At 41.2% G+C, this 13,860-nt stretch overlaps 1 protein-coding gene across 2 annotated transcripts in view; it reads left to right on the top strand.

The window, feature by feature from the left end:
- The window catches only part of LOC121272297 (misshapen-like kinase 1), a 276,034-nt gene that overhangs the window by 119,525 nt on the left and 142,649 nt on the right, over positions 1-13,860 (top strand). For both annotated transcript variants that reach the window (XM_041178877.1, XM_041178876.1), the window contains exon 3: positions 11,620-11,676. In XM_041178877.1, the coding sequence (XP_041034811.1) occupies positions 11,620-11,676 (57 nt within the window). The remainder of the gene's footprint in view (positions 1-11,619; positions 11,677-13,860) is intronic.

Here is a 13,860-nt window from a genome sequence, read left to right as displayed (position 1 = left end):
AACTTTTAGGTAAATCTGCTTCAGAGCAGTGGGACTCATTCAAGAAGGAAATAGAGAGAGAGGCCGGCATATCCCAGTAAAGACAAAGGGTGGGACCAACATATCCAGGGAACACTGGATGTCGAGGGATATACAGGATTGGATGATTGGATAAAGAGAAAAAGGGAAGCTAATGGCGGATACTGAGGGCTCAAAATAGCGGAAGCCCTAAAGAAGTATAGAATGTGTAGGGGGGAACTTAAAAAGGAAATTAGGAGAGCAAAAAGGGGGCATGAAGAAACATTGGCAGGTAAAATAAAGGAAAATCCAAAGTTATTTTACAAGTGCATTAAGAGTAAGAGGATAACTAAGGAAAGAGTAGGGCCCATGAAGGACCATAGTGGTAATTTGTGTGTGGAACTGGAAGACATAGGTAAGGTTTTAAATGAATACTTTGTGTCAGTGTTCACAAGCGAGAGGGACGACATGGGTATGAAAATCAGGCAAAAGGACTGTGATATAACTAAAGAAATTAGCTTAGAAAGGGAGAAGGTTCTAAGTGGTCTGGCATGCTTAAAAGTAGATAAACCTCCAGACCCAGATGAAATGTATCGCAGGCTGTTGAGTGAGGCAAGGGTGGAGATAGCAGGGGTGCTGGCAATAATTTTCAACACCTCTCTAGCCACAGGAGAGGTGCCATAGGACTGGAGGACAGCCAATGTGGTACCGTTATTCAAGAAGGGACGAAGGGATAAACCAGGGAACTACAGGCCAGTCAGTCTAAACTCAACAGTGGGGAAACTATTGGAAGCAATTCTGAGGGGCAGAATTAATCTACACTTGGAGAGGCAGGGATTAATCAAGGACAGTCAGCATGTTTTTGTTAAGGGGAGGTCATGTCTGACCAATTTGATTGAATTTTTCAAAGAGGTGACCAGGTGTGTAGTTGGGGGCAGTGGGTTTGACGTGGTCTACATGGACTTCAGCACGGCTTTTGACAAGGTCCCGCATGGGAGACTGATAACGAAGGTAAGAGCCCATGGGATCCAAGACAATTTGGCAAATTGGATCCAGAATTGGCTGAGTGGCAGGAAGCAGAGGGTGATGGTCGAGGGGTATTTTTGTGACTGGATGCCTGTGTTCAGTGAGATTCCAACTCAGTGTTGGGTCCCTTGCTGTTTGTGGTACATATAAATGATTTAGCCACGAATGTAGGAGGTTTGATCAGTAAGCTCACAGATGACATGAAAATTGGTGGGGTGGTAAATAGTGAGGAGGATAGCCTTAGATTGCAGGAGGATATAGATGGGCTGATCAGTGGCAAATGGAATTTAATCCGGATAATTGTGAGGTGATGCACTTGGGCAGGACAAACAAGACACGGGAATACACGATGAATGGTAGGACCCTGGGAAGTACTGAGGATCAGAGGGACCTTGATCTGCATGCCCACCAGTCCCTTAATGTAGCGGGTCAGGTAGATAAGGTGGTTAAGAAGGCATATGGAATGCTTGTCTTTATTAGCTGAGGCATAGAATATAAGAGTAAGGAGGTTATGCTGGAAGTGTATAAAACACTGGTTAGGCCACAGCTAGAGTATTGCGTGCAGTTCTGGAATCTGCATTATAGGAAGGATGTGATTGCACTAGAGAGAGTGCAGAGGAGATTTACCAGGATGTTGCCTGGGCTGGAGAGTTTTAGTTATGAGGAGAGATTGGATAGACTGGAGTTATTTTGCCTGGAGCAGAGGAGCTTGAGGGGGGGACATGATTGATGTATATAAAATTATGAGGGGCATAGATAGGGTAGACAGGAAGGAACATTTCCCTTTGGTAGAGGGATCAATAACCAGGGGGCATAGATAAGGGACAGGAGGTTTAGAGGGGATGTGAGGAAGAATTTTTTCACCCAGAGGGTGGTGGGAGTCTGGACTCACTGCCAGAAAGGGTGGTAGAGGCAGAACCCCTCATAACTTTTAAGCAGCATTTGGATGTGCACTTGGAATGCCATGGCATACAAGGCAGTGGGACTAGTGCTGGAAAATGGGATTAGAATAGTTAGGTAATTGTTTGACCAGCGCAGACTCGATGGGCTGAAGGGCCTTTTTCTGTGCTGTAGAGCTCTCTGACTCAATGACTGTGGTTAGAGTGCATTAGAATTTTTTTGAATAGAGCATTCAAGAAGGGGGGTGAAATCTGGCACTGAGCTAGCAGAGACCAAGCAATATGTTTATATTACTAATAAAAGTGGCACTGTGAAAGGGTTTTTATTGTTAGAAGAGGTGCAGTTTAAAAGGGTTGGTGATATGATGAGAATTTACACTCAGTGAGCTGTGCTAGGTAGAACACACAGCAGTTTTGTGTGTGCAGGACAGAGGCAATGAAAGATCAAAGCAGCTGTAAGCCTACAACTCTCCCCACAGAAACCAAAGTGAAAGGAACCTCATTTTGAATTTCTAAGGTAAAATGCTTTGCGTAGTATCTGCTGAAAGTTTATGGGTTGCTGTTGCCTTAATGGATACTAGTTGGGAATTTGTTAAAAGTTATGATAGTAATTTGTAGCCCTGTGTACATATTTAATTTGTTTAAATTACTAAATGTTTCATATATTTTGATATAAAGCCTCTCGAGAACTGGTGGTCTGATTCCTGAATTTAGAGCTGCACCTCAAACATACAAAAATAAAAATATAGGTTATCACTTGTTTAAAGTTACTCTCTGGGATTTTTAAATAACTCAGCTCTAGCAACTGCTAGGCCATAACACCTGGGGACTAGTCAGCTTTTTAGTTCTAATAATTTTCTTAGTACCCTTTCCCTGGTGATTTTAATTGTTTTAATTTCCACCCCTCCCTTTCACCTCCTGATTCACAATTATTTCTAGGATGTGATTTGTATCCTCTACAATGAAGACAGATGCAAAATATTTGTTTGATTTGTTTAATTTCCTTATTTCCCATTATTAATTCTCCATTCTCACTCTCTAGAGGACCAATACTCACTTCCTTTTTAAATGCCTATAGAAACTCTTACTCCGTTTTTCAATTTCTAGCTAGCTTTCTCCCGTGCTCTAATTTTTCCCTCATTAACCTTATATCCATTCTTTGCTGTTCTTTATGTTCTAGGCAATCTTCTGACCTGCCACTCATCTTTGTGGAATTATTCACAATTTCTTCCAATTTGATGCTATCTTTTAACTTCCTGAATTAGCCATGAATGGTGTGCCCTTCACTTAGTCCTTTTTTCTCATTGGAATGTATCTTTTCTGAGTATTCTGAAATGTCTCCTTAAATGTCTGCTACTGCATCTCCACTGACCTAGCCCTTAACCTAATACCCCAGTTCACTTCAGCCAGCTCTGTCTTCATGCCCTTCTTTAAGTTTAAAACACTAGTCTTAGATCCACTTCTCTCTCCCTTAATCTGAATGGGAAATTCAAGCATCTTATGATCTCTGCTACTTAGGGGCGCCTTCACTATGAGGTCATTAATTGATCCTGTCTCATTGCACAAGACCAGATCTAGCATAGATCTCCCCCTTTCTATCATACACTCTCCATATTTTTTAAAAAATATTCTTTGCTAGTACTTAAAATCAGACTAATCTTCTGACCTACCACAAGTTTTTGCAGATTTATACAGTGTTTCTTTCAATTTGATACAATCTTCCTTTATTCAGCCATCAATGGTGCATCCTTTTCAGAGTCTTTCTTTCTTACTGGGATAAATCTTTGCTGTGAGTTATTTAATATCTCCTTAAAAGTCTGCCACTGCATCTCTACTATCCTACCTTTTAGTTTCCCAGTTCACTTTAGCTAGCTCTGCATTCATACTCTTAATACCCGTATAATTTATTTAGGGGGTTTAAAACACTAGTCTTAGACCCACATTTCACCCCTTCAAACTGAACATGAAATTCTATCATGTTATGAACTGTCATTTAAAGGCTCATTTACCATGAGGTTATTGATTAGTCCTATCTCCTTGCTCTTTACCAGGTCTAGAATAGCCTGCTCCCTAGTTGGCTCAAGAATGTACTGCTGTAAGTTGTTGTCCTGCATACACCCTGAACTCACTTTCTAGGCTACCTTTGCCAATCTGATTCATCCAATCTACATGTAGATTAAAGTCATACATGATTATTGTGGTCCCTTTCTTACACGCCCCATTTATTTCTTCCTGTATAATCTGTCCTAAGTGTAGCTACTGTAAACTACACTCACATGTGATCTCATCTTTTCAGTTTCTTATCTGTACCCAAACTGATTTTACATCTTGCTATTTTGAGCTAAGGTCATCTCTCACTATGAACTAATGACATCCTTAATTAACAGAGCTGCCTCATCATCTTATCCTAGCTTCCTATCTTTTTGAAATGTGAAATACCATTCAATATCCAGGCCCCAGCCTTGGTCATCCTGCAGCCATGTCTCTGTATTGGCTATCAGGTCATACATATTTATTTCTATCTGTGCTAACAATTAATTCATATTGTTACAAATGCTGCACATATTCAGATACAGAACCTTTAACTGTCTTTTGACCATTTTTGCAATCCCTAGTCTTATCTGCTGGCACACTCTTAAGTTTGTACTCTCTAACACTTCCTATGGTTTTCATTAGCCAAATTGCTACCCTGCTTTAGTACCTCATTGTTTCCCTTTGATTTACTGCATCTCTCACATGATCCCTTCCCCCCACAATTCAATTTAAAGCCCTCTCTACCGCTCTAGTTATACAACTCACCAGAACCCTAGTCCCAGCACAGTTCAGGTGAAGCCCATCCCAATGGGGTATAGCCCAAACTTTCCCCAGTACTGGTACCTGTGACCCATGAATCGAGTCCCATTTCTCCCACACCAGTCTTTGTGCCACGCTTTCACCTCTAACCTTATTTAGCCTACGCCAATTTACTCATGATCCCTAAGCAGAACCTCTTTCCTAGTCCTATCTATGTCATTGGTACCAACGTGCCATGACAACTGGATCCTCCCCCTCCCATTGCAAATTCCCCTCCAGCCCTGGCAGATTTCCAGAACCCTGGCACCGGGCAGGCAACACAGTCGTTTGGACTCACTCTTAGCTGCAGGGAACAGTGTTAGCCCCCCTGATCAAACCATCCCTTACTACCATTGCATTCCTATTAACTCCCCCCACTTGAATGGCTTCCCACAGTAACATGTTCAGTTTGCCCATCCGCCCTGCAGCCCCCGCTTTCGGCCCCACAAACTGCAGGAAGCTCAAACCAATTGGACAATTGCAAGGGCTGAGGCTCCTCCACTTCTTCCTCCCTGATTCCCTTACCTGCCTCACTTGCTGTCACATCCTCCTGCCCCTGAACACTGATCAAATCAGAAGACCCTAACTTAAGAGGTGTGACCATCTCCTGGAATAAAGTGTCCAGGTAACTTTCCCCCTCCCTGAAACATCTCAGTGTCTGCAGCTTGGCCTCCAACTTGGTGACTCTGAGCTGAAGCCCCACAAGCCACTGACCCTTAATCCAGATGTGTTTGCCCTGGTTCACACTGGTGTCCAGGAACTTCCATGTTCTGCAGCTGCAACACATCATGTGCCTTATCATCTTTATTATGCGTTAGCTGATTTTTAATTTTCATGATTAGTTTATAATTAATAAACCCTACCATTCCCAATGAGCTATACTACTGCTAGTAAACCTTACTACTACTAATGAAATCTTACAGATACTAAAGAATTGTGTTTTGAAAGAGAAATGAGCAAAATACTCACCAACCAATCACCTGTTTCCGTCCTGCCTCACTGCACCAAATTCCCTTAAATCATCAAATTTCCAAGTTCTTACACTGTGACTAGCTGCACTCAGTCATGAGCTGCTGTCTTTGTGCTTGATCAATTTGATCAGATGATCAGATTGTTTTCCAAATATTTCAGCTATGTTGGTATTTCAGTGTGTAAGTGCTGAGTCAGAACGTGAAGGATTCAAAAATCACACTCAAGGCTGGAGCACATAATCTATATTGCTTTCCCAGTGCAGTACTGAGGGAGTGCTGCATTGTCAGTGGTATCATCCTTTGGATGCAATGTTAAACCGAGACACATCTACCCTCTCAGGTGGATTGAAAGCCTTGGCACTATTAAAGGAAAAGGGTCATTTTCCTTGGCATCTGGCCAATATTTATCCCTCAACTAAACATCACAAAAACAGTTTATCTAGTCATTATCACATTGCTGTTTGTGGGAGCTTGTTGTGTGCAAAATTGGCTGCTGCATTTTTTACCTTACAACAATGTCTACATTGGCTGTAAAGTGCTTTGGGATGTCCTAAGGTGGCGAAAGGTGCTACATAAATGCAAAATCTTCTTTCTTTCAGTAATCTTGATGTTATTTCATGTTATTTGATGCACAAAATCATTCCTTCTGCATTATTGTTGCTAATTTCCTTCTTTGCAGTCACACAAAGCCACATTTACTGGAAAATGCACCACCCATTCAGGCATGTCACTGAACATGAGTTTGCATAAATGAGTTTGTATAACAGTAATAGGAAGACCAGTTCCCGATGGTGCATAACACAGCTTAATTTTGAAAATGAGATATCAAATCTGCTTGAATTATGAAGATAAGAATGCTCATTGTCATATTAGCCCTACTTTGCCTGTTTCATTTTATTACGTTTCCTCTCCTCTTGTCCCACTCCCAGCTAGTTTATTTTTAATCTTACAAAATGACCCCAGTACATGCATTAGTTTGCCTTGTGAGTACATTCTGGAGGTACTGTAATCAGTGTTAGCAGCCTGATATTAAGATTTGGTAAATCTCCAATCATGCTTGGAACAGCTATTACCTTCTAATTGCTCAGTACAGTAGAATTATTTTTAGTTTAACCAGCTTTGAATATACCAGCGACCTACTTTAAAACAAAAACACCCATTAATCTTGCACCCACGTGCAATATACCCATGTTGTGGGCTGTTCCATGCACTCTTATTGAAGAAGAAGGCCGAGTCCCAGCAATAACCAATTTGATTTGAAGCACAAATTGTCATTCATGTCTTGTATGTTTAAGGATCGGGTGTTGGAAAAGTAGCCTCACCGCACTGCTCTGCCCAGCTGTCTTCAAAATCAAGTCATCAGCCCCTGAGTGAAGGAGCAAGGAATGTGTGGCTTGATGGGGACTGCTCACCAATTATTTGGCATTGAGATTGACTTTCACTCTTATAGTACTGAGCAAGAAATTGGTTTCTGCATGATACTGTCACAGCCTTACCACATCAGTGTGCGACAGAAATGTATTTACGAGTCCCATTAAAACTGGTGACAGACAGGGCCCCATTAAAAATTGTTCTTCCTTGCAGTCTGTCTAAACTACTCTAAATTCTCTCTGTCCGCAGCCTGCAGGAGACCTGGACAATTGTCAATGGCCAAACAATATCAGTGAGCTCATTGACGGCGTCTGACCCTGAACTGTGCAGGTCTTTTTTGTGTGAACTGTTTAGGGTTGGAGCTGGCTTTCCCTAGCATAATTTTCTTCATTTCTCTTCAATTTTTTCCTTTTGTCCTAGGATAAGGGCCTATAGGTACCAGCAACCTGCTGGTACTTTGCCTACTTAACAAAACTGACTCCATTTTAAATGTGATCTATTGGGTTTGAAGTGCTTTGGGACTTATGGGGGAAAAGATAAGACACATTACCCAAGTGCTAGTTTTCCGATTCATCCATTGCCCTTCCTTCAGTTCTTTCAATTTCATCAGAATATTGGCCATTCCACCCATCAAGCCTGTTGCTTTTACTCTTTCAAGTGATTTGGGTATTGCTGGCTGGGCCAGCATTCATTGCCCATCCCTAATTTCTGTTAAGGTGGTGGTGAGCCGCCACCTTGAACCACTGCAGTCTGTGTGGTATAGGTACGCCTACAGTGCTGTTAGGAAGGGTGTTCCAGAATTTTAACCCAGTGATAGCGAAGGAACAGCAATATATTTCCAAGCCAGGATTGTTTGTGGTTTGGAGGGGAACCCCCAGCTGGTGGTGTTCCCATGCATCTGCTGCCCTTGTCTTTCTAGGTGGTAGAGGTCACAGCTTTGGAAAATGCTGTCGGAGGAGCCTTGCTGAGTTGCTGTAGTGCATCTTGTAGATGACACACACTGCTGCCACTGTGTGTCGGTGGTAGAGAGAGTGGATGTTGGAGGTGATGGATGGAGTGCCAATCAAGTGGGCTGCTTTGTTCTGGATGGCGTCAAGCCTCTTAAGTGTATTCCATCACTTGCCTGACTTGTGCCTTGGAGATATCAGACAGGATTTGGGGAGCCAGGAGGTGAGTTACTTGCCACAGAAGTGCCAGCCTCTGACCTGCTCTTGTAGGCACAGCATTTATCTGGCTGGCCCAGTTCAGTTTCTGGACAATGGTAACCCTCAGGATATTGAGAATGTTGATAGTTCCACCATTCAGTTTGATCATAGCTGATCTGCATCAACCTGACCTGGTTCCGTCAGCCTCACTAAGCTTATGTAAAAAAAAATTATCAAACTCCATTTTGAAGTTTTAAATTGATCTCAGCCTCAGTCATGCCGAAGATGCTGTTCTTCATCTGGGAATTTAAATGGTGAATAGTAACAGGTTATTTGGCTTCACAGGAGTGGTAGAGATCAGGAAATGACCCTTGCCCCGTCACCAACTAGCAAACGTGGATTTTACTACCAGTGTGTGATTACACTTCTGTACAATTATGAGATTCATTGTGTACAGTTACTGATTTAAGTTAAGACATTAGCACATTACTATGATGGGTAAAATGTTGCATTCTTTGATTAGGTGCCATATGAAGGCCCATAAGACCTGTATGTCTCTCGGAGCCAGAGTTTGCCTTTGTATCCCTATGATAGCTGTGTGGCAGCCTCATAACCAGTGCACTGTGATGAATTGGCCTACTTACTGTCTACCTTCTTCAATCCCTGTTAGTAAATAAAGCGCCCTTGTTCTAATAAAGATACCAGCGCAAATAATATCTGCCAAATATTTCAGGTACTGGCATTATGTTAAGTGGCATTCTGGTTTTCTTAAACTTAGTCATATGCAGGTCACTGTCTATACAGCATATATTGGTGTCTTTCATGCATGTAAATTGACTGCTGTAAAAGTGTCAGGATGAGAAGGATGCAGGAGGAAAGAGACTGGTCTCTGCTGAATGCTGAGGGCTCCTGATACCACAATATCAATGGTTTCTAAGTGCTGTGTGATAGGAGGCCAGCCAGGACAGCATTGGAACAGTCAGATTATGTAGATGACAAATGTATGTGATGGCATTCCGTGGAGTTGCGACTCTTGTTCTTCTAGGTCGTGGAGCTTGAGAATTTGGAAGGTGTTGCCAAAGAAGCCTTGGCGGATTGCTGCACTGAATTTTGTGGATCATACAACATGCAGCCATAATACGTTGATGTTGGAGTGAATAGCTGGTGGATAGACTGCGAGTCAAGTGAAGTGCTTTGTTCTGAATTCAGTCTCACGTCTTGAGTGTTGTAGGCGATATGACGACAGTTGCTGGAGATTATTCTCCCTAATCCCTCGCGACTTCAGATTTTTTGTAATGTTTCCTTGGTGCCGCACAGTGCAATGCTGCCTTGTCAAGAGCACTCACTCTAATCTCGCCTTTGGAATTCATTTGAGATATTTTTGGTGAACCAGGGACAAGATTAGAAATTGAAATAATCTTAAAAATAGCAATGTGAAAGATTTTTCAAACATTCAAGATCCTGATTTGGGTGGTGCAATAAGTTGGGCAGATGGAATAATCTTTTTTAATAGAAGTGCACCATTAAGTATCTCATATTCGTACCATTATACTATTTTTTTAAAAAAAGAACTAGTTTTTGAAAGCTGTATAATATTCTGTTTAAATTACGTCCCTCCACTACTGTCTCCTGTAAGCACAATGCTTTACCGTAGTCTTATATTACTTGAAGCCCTTTCTCCTGACGTAAACCCATGTTTAGAAATTCAAAACCTATAATTGTACTGTTGAGGTTTATCACTACAGTTCATGAACTTACAATGAAAATTTCACACTCGTCCTCAAAATTCACAGAAGCCCCAGTCATCGTATTGCTTGTATCTTCATTAAGTGAAATTCTTGCATATTAATTTGCAGCAGTTACTTTCATTTGGGCACACCTGATTGACATTTCTGGTTGGTTCTCCTCTGCTTGTCCCTTTTGAGCTGAAGCATCCCATTTACACAGTGTTTCTCTTTCCTGCATCTGCTGAATTGAAATCAGTGGACAGTTTGCTGCTCCTAACTCGTCACTGTTCCAAGAACCCAAAACTGGAACTCCTTCCCACCCTCGGCCCTTTATTCCTCCTACAAGCTTAAGACTTTTAAAAGGCAAGACTGTTGTCAGTTAATGACTGTCTCCTTTTTAACCTTGGTACTTTCGCTGCACTTGGCGCCTTAGCTTCTCAAAGGGGAAATAAAAACTCTGACCTCCATGGCTATGATCCAGTGAAAGGTTTAATCCAACAGCAGTGCAGGTTCCACACGTAAGCAGTCTACTCTTGAGGTTTGATGATTAGTTGGGAGGAGGGAGAGGGAACGGAAGAGAGAGACATTCTTCATGTACTCTAATTTGCTCATGAAGATCAGACTTGTCATTTGTGGCAGCTCCCAAAATTTGAAAAGCAAAAATGAGTAGCAAAATTATATGTGACAGTTCCGTCAAAGTGTTCTGCATGGGCAGAATTGAAAAGGACTTACTTAATTTAGGAGCTATCATAAAATCAGCTGCAGTGGATGTGCTTTCATGTTTACATACTCTTATGTTTGAAAGCAGAAGGGGAGGTTGGTGGTGGAGTGCACCCATCCTAGACCTTTTCTTGCTATTACAACTGAATAATTGTACTCTATTAGGTGTGTGAATCTTAAACTGGCTTTTGTTCAAATAATATCCTGTGTTTGCCAGAGTAGCTATATTGAGCTAGTGAACTGGATTTGTGCGGATCTGGTTGGGTGATGAACTTTACACTCTGTGATACCTGCTTAACTGTGTTTGTGTAAATACAAGTACATGGTCGTGAAACTGTCCTCAATTAAACCGGAATTATTTTCCGCCAACGTACATTGACACCATTATTCCCAGTCAGAGTGAAAATGATTGGGTTTGATAATTCCCCAGTCAGTCTTGCTGAACGACTGCTTTGCTGCAAGTGACTGGGATCAATTTTATGTACCCAGGTTGTATTATGTAACTACTCTTCTCTTGCTGAAATTTGCTGGAGAGACCACCCTGCTTTTATTGGGAAATGCTGCTATCGTTTCAGTCATGAGTTCTGTTTCCTTCTGTTCAGAAGAGACTCTTTAAGTAGATTCCGTGGACTGTTGGCTATAACATAGACTGCTGGCTGAGTCCTGTGCAAGTTCCACTTCACCTCCAGCCCATTGGCTGACTCAGTGGTGTCAATGGACAGTTGTTTTCCAGTAGCTCTGTGTCCCATCCACATGTGCTCATGAGGTTCTCCCTCTGCATTAATCAGGTTTTTGGTGACTGTTGGCAAACAATATAGGAAAAATGTTCCTTTTCACAGGGTAGGCTCAGCTACTATATTGTACAGCTAGTTCATTCTAGAACGTTTTTGTAAAGCAGAAAAATTAATGTCTATTTTTTCCCTTCATCCAGGGTCGACATGTCAAAACGGGGCAGCTTGCAGCCATCAAAGTTATGGACGTCACTGAGGTATGGAGAGTCTTTGATTATGCCAATTAGATAAATAATGGTCTGTCATTTCTGTTATCTCTCCAAGCAGCTTTGGGCAAAACTTTTTCGAATTTTGCTGCATACTGAGTGTGATATTTATTTTTAAATTTCTTTGAACGATTTTGAGGAACATTTTTAAAAACCTTATAATGGGAATTGCTAGATGATAACAGCGTAAGATCCATCATGTTTACTTGTACTGTATCCCAAATTCATATTTTATGAAAGAAACCTATCATCTTGCGTTTGAATGAATCAGTACTATCTGGGAATCTGTTCCAAAAACTGACCACTCAGCCACTGAAATAAATAATGTTTCTGCAGATCAGTTTTGAATTTTCCCCCCTTCTGCTGTCCTGTACAAGGTGAGGTGAAATAGCTTGTCTTCGGAGACATAATCATAGTCCCTTTACCATCCAAAAAAGAGCAATTATGCTCCCTTTCAACCTTCTTGTTCTTAGACTCAGAATAAGACATCTCAGAAGGAGGCCGTTCAGCCCTTCATGCTTGTGTCAGCTCTTTGAACAAGCTATCCAATTCGTCTAACTCCATTGCTCTTTCCCCATAGATCTGCAATTTCTTTCCCTTCTAGTATTTATCCAATTTCCCTTTTTTCCTTCATCTCCCCTCCCGTCTTCTCAGCTTGCCCTGCAACCTCCAAAGAGTTGTGTATGTAACCTCTTGATCTCACTCTGTTGCTGCACCCACTATAGATTGTACCAATTGATTCATATCGGCTCACCTCATCTACCGAAATGAATCACTTCACACTTCTCAGCGTTAAATTTTATCAGCAATGTGTCTGCCTATTTTACCACCCTGAAGATTGTCACCATCTTCCTCACTACATTTCCAATTTCATGTTATCTGCAAGCTTTGAAATTAAGCCCCATGATTTGTCCTAAGTATGAAAATTATTCATAAATATATATGTATATATATGTGTATATATATATATATATATATATATATATATGTAAAAACAGTCATCCTAATATCAACCTTGGGGGCACCACTTCTACTTCCTGCCAATCTGAAAAATAGCTGTTCACCACTAATCTCTGCTTTCTGTCCCTTAGTATTGCAGTGAGAAATTGTCCAGATTTCATAATCGCCCTCTGTAATCTAATCAGCAAGGAGTGAATGATTAGAGGGAATACAATGAGATTAGGAAAGAAGTAAAAAAAAGAATGAGGAAGGCAACGAGGAACTATGAACTCATCAAGGAACATAATATGGTAAATTATTTTCCAGATAAATCAATAAAAATAGGACCTCTGTTGGGAATGGAGCAATTAAGGGCTGGACAGGATAATGCCAAGAAGATGCTAGAAAGATGGCAGAAATATTGAGTAAACATTTAACTTAGGTATTTACCAGGCAGATAGAACAGGTAGACATGACATTGAGTGATTAGATGAGTAATGAGGTAAGTGCATTTAAATTAGGCATGTATTGAATAAACTAAACAATCTTAAAGAAGATAAATCCCCCTGGTCTGGATGGATTGTATCCACGTATTTTGAGATTCTAGGAAAGAGAGAGCAGAGGCATTACTATTCATATTTAATAATTTGTTAGAAAAGGTGTAGTACCAGAGGACTGGTGGATCGCTAATGTAATTCCTGTATTTAAGAAGGGGAAAAAATGTATCCAGGGATTTATAGACCAGTCAGCCTAATCTCAGTGGTAAAGGAAATAGTGGAATTCTTACTAAAGGAGAGAATAGAAGAATATTTAGAAATGTGAAATATAATGATGAATATTCAACATGGATTTCAAAAGAGAGAACCTTGACCGATCATTTTTTGAGGAGGTAACAGAGTTGTTGATGGTAATGCAGTAGAAGTAATTTATCTGGGTTTTCAAAGTCTTTTGATAAGATGCTCCACAATAGGTTAGTGAATAAGGTGGAAGAATGTGAAGTCAGGGGACAAGTGGCCAAATCGATTGCTAGTTGGCTTCCAGTTGAAAACAGAGAGTGGGAGTAAAGGGTCATTATTCAGCGTGGCAGATGGTGAGAAGTGGCCTTCCAGTGCTGGGACCACTGCTATTCACAATTTACATTAACGATTTGGACCTTTGAATCAAAAGCCTAATTTCTAAACCTGCAGATGACACGAAATTGTGTGGGGAGAGAGGTGGGTGGTAGCAGGTGGGGGA

The sequence above is a fragment of the Carcharodon carcharias genome, chromosome 33 (genome assembly GCF_017639515.1).
Source record: "Carcharodon carcharias isolate sCarCar2 chromosome 33, sCarCar2.pri, whole genome shotgun sequence".
NCBI classification, from domain to species: Eukaryota; Metazoa; Chordata; class Chondrichthyes; order Lamniformes; family Lamnidae; genus Carcharodon; species Carcharodon carcharias.
Note: the sequence above shows the minus strand (reverse complement) of the source record. Positions and strands in the feature narration are given on the sequence as shown.